General features: G+C 46.3%; 1 protein-coding gene across 2 annotated transcripts; it reads right to left on the reverse strand.

Moving 5' to 3' along the window:
* Positions 1-4,595: 4,595 nt before the first annotated feature.
* Positions 4,596-5,861, reverse strand: LOC100217138 (SAUR30-auxin-responsive SAUR family member). 2 transcript variants are annotated; one of them, XM_008652785.4, is made up of 2 exons: positions 5,324-5,861; positions 4,596-5,024 (listed from the first exon to the last, which is right to left on the reverse strand). In XM_008652785.4, the coding sequence occupies exon 1, from the start codon at positions 5,669-5,671 to the stop codon at positions 5,327-5,329; it is 345 nt and encodes a 114-aa protein (XP_008651007.1). In that variant the 5' UTR covers positions 5,672-5,861; the 3' UTR covers positions 4,596-5,024; positions 5,324-5,326. The 2 variants fall into 2 exon arrangements, with proteins under 2 accessions (XP_008651007.1, NP_001136978.1); NM_001143506.1 differs by lacking the exon at positions 4,596-5,024 and having other exon boundaries at positions 5,080-5,696.
* Between the last annotated feature and the right edge of the window lie 4,019 nt (positions 5,862-9,880).

Consider the following 9,880-nt stretch of genomic DNA (forward strand, 5'->3'; position numbering starts at 1 on the left):
ATCCCGCGGCCTTCGTGTTCGTCCCGCGCCCAGGTCGGGTGCGCTTGCAGTAGGGGGTTACAAGCGTCCACGCGGGTGAGGGAAGCGAGCGGCCCCAAGAGAGCGCCTGTCCCGTCCTCGTCCCGCGCGGCCAACCTTCCCTAAGAGGGCCCTGGTCCTTCCTTTTATAGACGCAAGGAGAGGATCCAGGTGTACAATGGGGGTGTAGCAGAGTGCTACGTGTCTAGCGAGGGAGAGCTAGTGCCCTAAGTACATGCCAATGTGGCAGCCAGAGAGATCTTGGAACCCAGCTAGTGTGATGTCGTGGCCATCGGAGGAGCGGCGGAGCCTGGCGGAGGGACAGCTGTCGGAGCGGTTGTGTCCTTGCTGACGTCCTCCTGCTTCCGTAAGAGAGCTGAGAGCCGCCGTCGTCACAGGGCATGCGGGGCGCCATCATTGCCTATCTGGTGGAGACAGCCAGATGGGACACCGGTCTTGTTCTCTGCAGCCCGAGTCAGCTCGGGGTAGGGTGATGATGGCGCTTCCTGTTGACGTGGCTGGCCTGCGCCCTAGGTTGGGCGACGTGGAGGCTCCTCCGAAGCCGAGGTCGAGTCTGTCTTCCATGGCCGAGGCCGAGTCTGAGCCCCTGGGTCGGGCGAGGCGGAGGTCGTCGGCAGAGGCCAGGGCGGTGTCCGAGCCCTAGGGTCGGGCGAAGCGGAGTTCGTCGTCTTCTGGGGCTGAGCCCGAGCCCTGGGGTCGGGCGAAGCGGAGTTCGTCGTCTTCCGGGTCTTAGCCCGAGTCCGAGCCCTGGGTCGGGCGGAGCGGAGTTCGCCGTCTTCCGGGTCTTAGCCCGAGTCCGAGCCCTGGGTCGGGCGGAGCGGAGTTCGTCGTCTTCCGGGGCTGAGCCCGAGTCCGAGCCCTGGGTCGGGCGGAGCGGAGTTCGTCGTCTTCCGGGTCTTAGCCCGAGTCCGAGCCCTGGGTCGGGCGGAGCTTCCTATGGCGCCTTTGGCAGGGCCTGGCTTCCTGTTAGTATCACTCTGTCAAGTGGCACTGCAGTCAAAGTGGCGCAGGCGGCACTGTCCTTCTGTCAGACCGGTCAGTGGAGCGGCGAAGTGACGGCGGTCACTTCGGCTCTGCCGGAGGGCGCGCGTCAGGATAAAGGTGTCAGGCCACCTTTGCGTTAAATGCTCCTGCGACTTGGTCGGTCGGTGCGGCGATTTAGTCAGGGTTGCTTCTTAGCGAAGGCAGGGCCTCGGGCGAGCCGAAGATGTGTCCGCCGTTGGAGGGGGGCCTCGGGCGAGACGGAAATTCTCCGGGGTCGGCTGCCCTTGTCCGAGGCTAGGCTCGGGCGAGGCGTGATCGAGTCGCTCGAATGGACTGATCCCTGACTTAATCGCACCCATCAGGCCTTTGCAGCTTTATGCTGATGGGGGTTACCAGCTGAGAATTAGGAGTCTTGAGGGTACCCCTAATTATGGTCCCCGACAAGTATAAAACACAAATATACGTGTGTTGTTGGCTAGGTGGGTGTAAACATGAGTTTGGAGCCAACAATCATTGTTCGAATCTCCGTTTGTGCATAATTTTAGCTTTTTACCAATTAAATGTGGAGGGACACGATGACAATGGAAACCGTGCAACTATAGAAACTGGATCTGACCGACGACAGGTTGATTACAAAGAAATATAAGGGGTTTTGTAAAAACGGCGACATTGGAACCATAGAACCATGAAAACTGATGATTTAATATATTAAAGATATAGCAAGGAGCTAATATTTGTTTGCGTCTAGATAAAACTGTAATCAAGTTCAGAAACTTAAAAAAATATTGTTTTGATAGTGAAAGGGAATTAGGCTTACACCTAGTTCCTAAATAATTTTGGTGGTTGAATTGCCCAACACAAATAATTGGACTAACTAGTTTGCTCTAGTGAGTAAGTTATACAGGTGTAAAAGGTTCACACTTAGCCAATAAAAAGATCAAATGTTGGATTCAACAAAGGAGCAAAGGGACCACCTAGGCACCTCTGGTCTGGGGGCACCGGACTGTCCGGTGCACACCGGACAGTGTCCGGTGCACCACCGGACAATGTCCGGTGCACCAGAGGACTCCAGCTCGAACTCGCCACCTTCGGGAATTTCCAAGAGGCACTCGCGCTATAATTCACCGGACTGTCCGGTGTACACCGGACAGTGTCCGGTGCTCCTCTGAAGAGCGGCCTCAGGAACTCGCCAGCCTCGGGAAATCAGAACGGCTGCTCCGCTATAATTCACCGGACATGTCCGGTGTTCACCGGACTGTCCGGTGCATCCTCGGAGCAACGGCTACTTCGCGCCAACGGCTACCTGCAACGCATTAAATGCGCGCGCAGCGCGCGCAGAAGGCAGGCGCGCCCATACCGGCGCACCGGACACTGAACAGTTCATGTCCGGTGCGCCACCGGACATCGAGGCGGGCCCAGAAGTCAGAACTCCAACGGTCAGATTCCAACGGCACTGATGACGTGGCTGGGGCACCGGACATGTCCGGTGTGCACCGGACTGTCCGGTGCGCCATACGACAGACAGCCCCACCAACGGTCAAGTTTGGTGGTTGAGGCTATAAATACCCCAACCACCCCACCATTCATTGCATCCAAGTTTTCCACTTCTCAGCTACTTACAAGAGCTCTAGCATTCAATTCTAGACACACCGAAGAGATCAAATCCTCTCCAAATTCCACACAACGCCCTAGTGATTAGAGAGAGAGATTTGCTTGTGTTCTTTCGAGCTCTTGCGCTTGGATTGCTTTCTTCTTTCTTGATTCTTTCTTGCGATCATAACTCACTTGTAATTGAGGCAAGAGACACCAAACTTGTGGTGGTCCTTGTGGGAACTTTGTGTTCCAAGTGATTGAGAAGAGAAAGCTCACTCGGTCCAAGGGACCGTTTGAGAGAGGGAAGGGTTGAAAGAGACCCGGCCTTTGTGGCCTCCTCAACGGGGAGTAGGTTTGCGAGAACCGAACCTCGGTAAAACAAATCCGCGTATCTCACTTCATTATTTGCTTGCGATTTGTTTTGCACCCTCTCTCGTGGACTCTATTATATTTCTAACGCTAACCCGGCTTGTAGTTGTGATTATTTTTGAGAATTTCAGTTTCGCCCTATTCACCCCCCCTCTAGGCGACTTTCAGATAGTACATAAATCTAGGTGACACCTTGTCGGGGATATGATCCCCGGTTCCTAGGGCCAATCGGTCAGCGAGCACATCGGGGAAAGGCCTCTGGCAACTGGGCCCGCTGGTCAGTCGAAGGAGATAAGTAACTTCTACCCTGGAAGAACCCGCCCCTAGACGAACCGCTCGTCACTAAGCCGGGGTCAGGCTTGGTGGAACCAGTTAGGGGGGGCTAGGTGTGCTGAAGGGAAACCACTCGAGTGGATCTCACGCCTAGCTCGAGACCGACCGTCATAAATGACCGACCACATTAACTACGCCTAGCACCGAGTCACAACGGAGGCACCGATCTGCCTCCTACTCATGATCTACGAATCCCTCGGGGCGCAGAGCACTCATGACCTACAAGCCCCTCGCACTGCGACGTATTTATGGCCCACACATCCCCCGGCCAGCAGCACACTCATGACCTATCATGACTAGGCCTGAGTGCGTAGGCCGCGGGCAGGGCGCAACACGACGAGCCGCGTCGAGTCCCAAGCTTCGAAGGCCAGGGGTCAGCATAGCCTAAATGATGGATATACATATAAATTGCATTCGTATGTTAGTTGATAGATATAGATTTAGTCTAAAACAAATTATATTTTAGCATCGAGGGAGTAATTGAGACAGTGACACGTATATGCATAGGCAACATTCCCGATTCCGTGGTATGTTTGTACTATATATGGAATATATCAATGTAGCATGCTATATTCATGGTACAGTGAGGTATTACAGTACAGGACGTGTACAAGAACAAGGCATGGTATGGAAGCATGGGTACGACCGTATGAATAATAATGGATCTAACTTTGTTTATGTACTTCTAATATGTTCTCTGAATGAAAAGTGCCTTTCAAAGTTTGTACTACGAAGTTAACCTCTGATCCATACAACGATGCCATTTTTTCATTAAATTAAGCGGCACGCCTAACCGAGATATAAAGTGGATAAGAGAAAATCTCACTAAGAGCCTGTTTGGGAGGGTTCTCAAACTGGCTCTGGCTCCTTTAGGAGCCCTCCCAAACGGTGCAAAAAACCGCTCCTAACAAAGAACCCTTATAAGTGGGAGCCACTTTTGGGGAGAAGTTGGAGCAAAAAAAAGCTGGCTTTGAGCGTCTCTCTCCCTGGCTCCTAGTTCTATCCCTCTCCCGCGTCTCACATCCAACATCGTCGACCCATGCTCGACGTTGTCTCCCCGCCCAGCGCCACTGCCATGGCCTCGCGCCAGCCTCCGTCGCTCTGTGCCCGACGTCGTCGATCCATGCCCATTGTTGCCTCCTCGATTAGCGCCTGCCGCCGTGGCCCGGTGCCTCAACGAAGCTATTTGGTCATCAGTTCTTATAATTTGTCATGGTCATAAATTATTTATGCATTATTGGTATGTACACACATGACGTGTTCATACAAATGGCTATAAGGGGCACTATGAATATTTGCCTTTACATTAAATAAAAAAATACATGAGGAGTCGTTTTGCCAAATAGTATATTTAAAAGACACAGACTCTTGCGGAGGAGCCAAAGCTGAAGTTATTTTTAGAGAAATCAGAGTGCTGCCAAACAGGCCCTTGAAAACATCCTATGACAAAAGAATTATCAACACTCTTTAAGCAGAATATGAATTCACCTAGAATTCTAGATACATCTCTGCACCTGAACTACTACACATTGATGTTACAATGCACGACCATCGAACAATTAACTCATGCATGGCATGACTCGTTGCACAACTGAACCAGCAGGAGAAAATCCAACAAACGAAAAGGTACATTGTACAGAGAGATGTTACGTCATGGCAGGTCGGCCATAGTACTGAGTACTGACTGCCACGCCACAGCTGGTCTCCTGAAAACACACACATGCATTGCCATGTAGGCCACCCCAGGAGAACAGCAAAAAAAAAACATCAATTAATTAACGAATAGATCACAACACCGCCTAGCTAGCTAGGCTGATCAGCAGCAGCACTAGTTGAGCGCCAGTGAACAGTCAGCAATGGATCGAAGCTACTATATATTAATAATAATCTCACACTCATGCATGCACCCAAGCTCATGGATCGATCAGGCGGCAGGCAGCTGCTAGCGACGGCAACAGCTAGCTAGCAGCAGAGTGCAGTAATGCAACTGCATTCTTCGTAGTACCTGCTACCAGATCTTGCTGATCCTGCCGGCGCTCTCCTTCTTCTTCTTGGCGCCGCCGCCGCTGCGGAAGGCGTCGAGGATCTGCTCCAGATGGCTGGCGGAGCAGGGCAGCACGATGGGGCGGGCGCCGGGCTCGCCGAACTCCTCCTCGGCCATGCTGAGCAGCTCCCGGAAGGTGTCGCTGGCGAGGTAGGCGATGGGGACAAAGAAGCGGCGGCCCTCCCGCGTGTAGGCCGCGAAGTGGCCTCGCGGGCACGCCGCCGCGCTCGGGGAGGTCACCTTGCTGCTGCTGCCGCCGCCGCCCCACCTCTTGGAGACGACCTCCGTCAGCTTCAGCGAGCTCATCATGGTGGAAGAAACACGAAGACGAGACGACACGACCGATGCGCTGCTGCTGGTTAGCTAAGCTAGCGTGTGCGGCACATGCAGAGCTGCCTGCACGTACACTTTATCGAGGATTGGCTACTACCAGCAGGTTTATTAATTTGTGCTCTGTGGGCTGTGGCTGCCTGCCTGCTGGCTGGTGTGGATGTGGTGTGAGTTGAGCTAGGGAGCTGCCCAGTCAGGGCTTGTTCGGTTATTCCCAAAACACATGGATTGGATGAGATTGGAAAAAATTGAGAAGAAGTTTGACTTGTTTGGGATTCAAACCCATCCAATCCCACTCAATCCACATGGATTGAGAGCTAACCGAACAAGCCCTCATGTGGCGTATAAATAGACGGATAATGATGCTTATGGATGTAGCAGTCAGGATTTATAAACTGTGACCAACTCTATATACGAGAGTATTAATACATCAATAGTATTGATATATTCGTCCTGATTAGCTAGTACTTCCAAGTGGTTTATATAAAACTTCAAGAATTTGTCTACAAAAAAAAACAATAGTGAAGAACAGAAGTCCTCACATTAGTGCACTGGAGCTTTTGAGAGAGTGTTATTAGAGATTCCAGTAGCAGCGATACATGCACTCGAGCTCCCACCCCCAGCTAGGGATGGTAATAGACCACGATCAAAATATTTCTTTACAAAACTAGTAGGGCTATAAATAAATTTTAGTTTAAAAATAAATACAAATAGGACCCGATCTTAATTTGATCTGATCCTTAAATATTATATTGTAAAATTTAGAGTCCATTGCCATCCATACCTCCAGTTGGCCATCGTGTGTGGTAGAGTATACGGAAGTTGGTAGTGACTTGAGGCTCATCCATTACTACTCTAGCCACTGAAGTGTTAAGGAAAGATTGCAAAAATTAGCAAAGACATTAGTGATAGTGCTTACACTACTTCAGACCACATATAGAGCTGGTTTATGCTTAGTTTTTAGTGATGTTTGCACATCTCTCTTTGGTATTGGTGCTTGCGTGCAACAAGTGTTGTACACCGGGGGCTTGTAGTTTTGCGAGATTCTCTAACCTATATATGGAGTGGTTGTCTAGGTTTTAGTAAGAGAACAAGGACCACAATCTTTTGGCTAGAAGCTTGATTGTGAAGATGGTGAAACAAGAACAAGATCACGAGAAGACACACTTGTGTGTGGAAAAGTACCGTGTGTGCAATCCTCAGAGGTACCTAACCAGGAGCTTGGCTGTCGCGAGAGGCTCAAATGAGGAATAAGTGTAAGCATGAGCTTCTTCGTACCTTGGAAAAAAAATAGAAGACCGTGTTTTCATTCTCTAACTTTTGTTTACAATTCTGCATTTACTTTGCTTCTTTGATGTATAATTTGCTTTTGTAGTCTAGCTTGCTAGCTAGGTTACTTGATAGGATTGGAATCTAGGACGTAATTTTTTTGCATTACAGATATATAGCAACACTTAGCAAAATCTTAGTGCATATCTAGATAGACTAATACAGGTTTTGATAAGTAGATTTTTAGATGCTATTAGTTTTTAGTTTGCCTAATCCGTCCCTCCTTTAAACTTGATGGTCCCTTGAAACCACACTTGTGTTCAAATTTCAAAACCACAAAGTCTTCCTCTAGGATGAGTTGAACTAGGGTACATCATAATACATGTGGATGTTAACCAAGATTGATCTCTCACCTCACTAATTTTGTAGCAAAAGTAATTATGCAATAAGGATTGGATTGGGCAACCTTATTTGGTACAACTCTGCTTCATAGGTGGATCAGCCTTTTTTTTGGCTTTTTTGACTCCATGCAAATTTATTAGTGGAGCTAAAACCATTTTAGTAAAACCTTTGGGTAACAACTTTTTATGTATTGTCACGGATGACTGAGAGGACAAATATCTAGGGAGCCGATAGAAGCATGTTTTTAGCATCATGTTGAGGAGCTGCTGAGATTTTGCCCATTAGTTTAAAAAAAGTATGTTGAACTGCTCTAGGAGCTGGAGAAGAATCTGTACCAAATAGAATGCTCACGTGTGGATGTATATACATATTTGCGTAAAAAAGCATGAGAAACACTTGTGTCATGTAGTAGATTGGTTTACCGCCAAAGAAACAGAGTCTGATTGGTTTATCATCCTACATTAGATTTTATTATTATGCACAACCGCCCAAGCCAACATAAATTAAACATATGTATTATCTTAATGTTTGGTCCTTATGCAGACAAATGTAACATAATTAAACATATGTAACATCTTAATGCAGGCCTAGAAAACTACGGTAACATTAGCAAAGTGATATCTATATGAATACAAGGATAGTTGACCACTATTTTGGGAAGGTCTAGTTGGCCTCGGCGACGAGTAGCTGCCAAGATTTAATGATTATTTGTGAGAAAGCAGCTGGTTTATAAACACGAACAAAATGTTAGAGCTGTCACGATTGGTGATACTCTCTCTATTCTTTTTTTATTTGTCGTATTTTAGTTTAAAAATTATTATTGAGCAACAAATATTCGAGAACATACGTACAATTAGCTGCCAAGGTAGTATGTTTTTTTTGCCTCGATCGATCGCTAAGATTTTTTTGGAACAACATACAATTAAACCAAATCTGGCTCAAAATGCAGTTCATACTTATATAGTTTTGCAAAAAAAAAACTTTATTTTTAAACCAGTAACTATTTATACTTTGACGGCTTTGTTCCTATCCTGGAGTATCCTTTTTCATTGGCCAAATGCATTAACGTGACTATCATACTCTCGTATATAGGCGCATCATGCTATAGTATAGGCAGTATTATTTGTCTTTTCGGCTTTTCCTATATAGGAAGGATTGTGCCAATGTAGTATTAGCATCATATATAGGAGCTGAAATTAGACATTTAGATATATGTAAAGTGTATATGAAATTCTATTCAGTTAATAGTTAATAAGTATTAGAAATAAAAAACAGGTTTTATAGACAAATAATCTTTTGGACCGCATTAATTCCTATATAGGCCCATAAAATTTGATGGTTCTCTAAGGTCCCATTTAAATCCTTTGAATTAAATTTTATTCTAATAATCATAATTTAGGCGCAGATCAATTAAACTAATAAGATTTTGTGTGGAATATATTTTAATCATGCATGGAGACAGCCAATCAGAGACTCTAGCTGTTTCTGTCCAGAAATTAACTTTTTTTACAGGACATGCGCTTCGAAAGTGATACCAGGGCGGCTGTATCAACTTGATATAATTTGAGTTTGTAAAACACTGCTTAATTAAAAAAATCAATTAGTACGGATCGATGATGATTAGCCATTCTCAGTGGAGGTTTGATTGACACGAACTATGATGAAATAGTCTTACCTAGGGCATGCCATGAGCTCGTAGAACCATTTTCTAAAAATACAAGAGATACAACCCTGACCCCTTTAGCTAGATAATAAATATAGAGACGGGCTCTTCGCGAAGAGTCCGTCTCTTGATTTTTTTTCACTTAACCCCATAGAGACTCATCATTTAATTAGATTTAGGGCATGTACAATGATGTTTAATGTAGAGGCTCTTAAGGTGTCTAAATGGGGCATTTGCAGAAAATCGTGGAGCCGTCTCTCCGTGAAAAGACGTCTTTGGCTCATAACCCAAGTAGCAACCAAGTAGCAACATACGCCTCATTTTTCATTGTACGAATTTGTCGTCTGTTCTATCAATTCGATGTTGTATAAGCGCATTTACTTCCGTATTTATTAATAGACTACATTTACAGACACTCCATTATATAATAAAGTCTCTTAGTTGTATCTTGTGTTTGGAGAACCGTTTTGGTGTCTCTGCACTGTACATGTCATTAGGCCATTTTCGGTGGAAGTTTCATTGCACGGTTTTCAAAAGTGACACATCATTTTTTGTCTATGAAAGAGTGTATCCTGAGCTCTCTCCTCCCTTGAAACTCTCTACATCTCTCTCATCATAAATACCGCGTCATGTCACTAAATATGGTGATATGTCATCTTATTCAATGAGAATGAAACTACGATAAAACTCCCACCAAGAATGGACTTAATACATAATTTTATCTTTGTTGTTTTCTAGGTCATGCTTAAGACACAAACATCTTGAAAACAGTGAACATATGGTTTCATTCTCATGCCGAGTATTTTATCTCTCTTTCATCATTAATACATTGATACATCATCAAAAACGCTGAC

The sequence above is a fragment of the Zea mays genome, chromosome 7, assembly GCF_902167145.1.
Source record: "Zea mays cultivar B73 chromosome 7, Zm-B73-REFERENCE-NAM-5.0, whole genome shotgun sequence".
Lineage (NCBI taxonomy): Eukaryota > Viridiplantae > Streptophyta > Magnoliopsida > Poales > Poaceae > Zea > Zea mays.

What these genes read in the sequence shown, in the direction of transcription:
- LOC100217138 (XM_008652785.4), bottom strand. Translation starts at nt 5,671, where the DNA reads ATGATGAGCTCGCTGAAGCTGACGGAGGTCGTCTCCAAGAGGTGGGGC.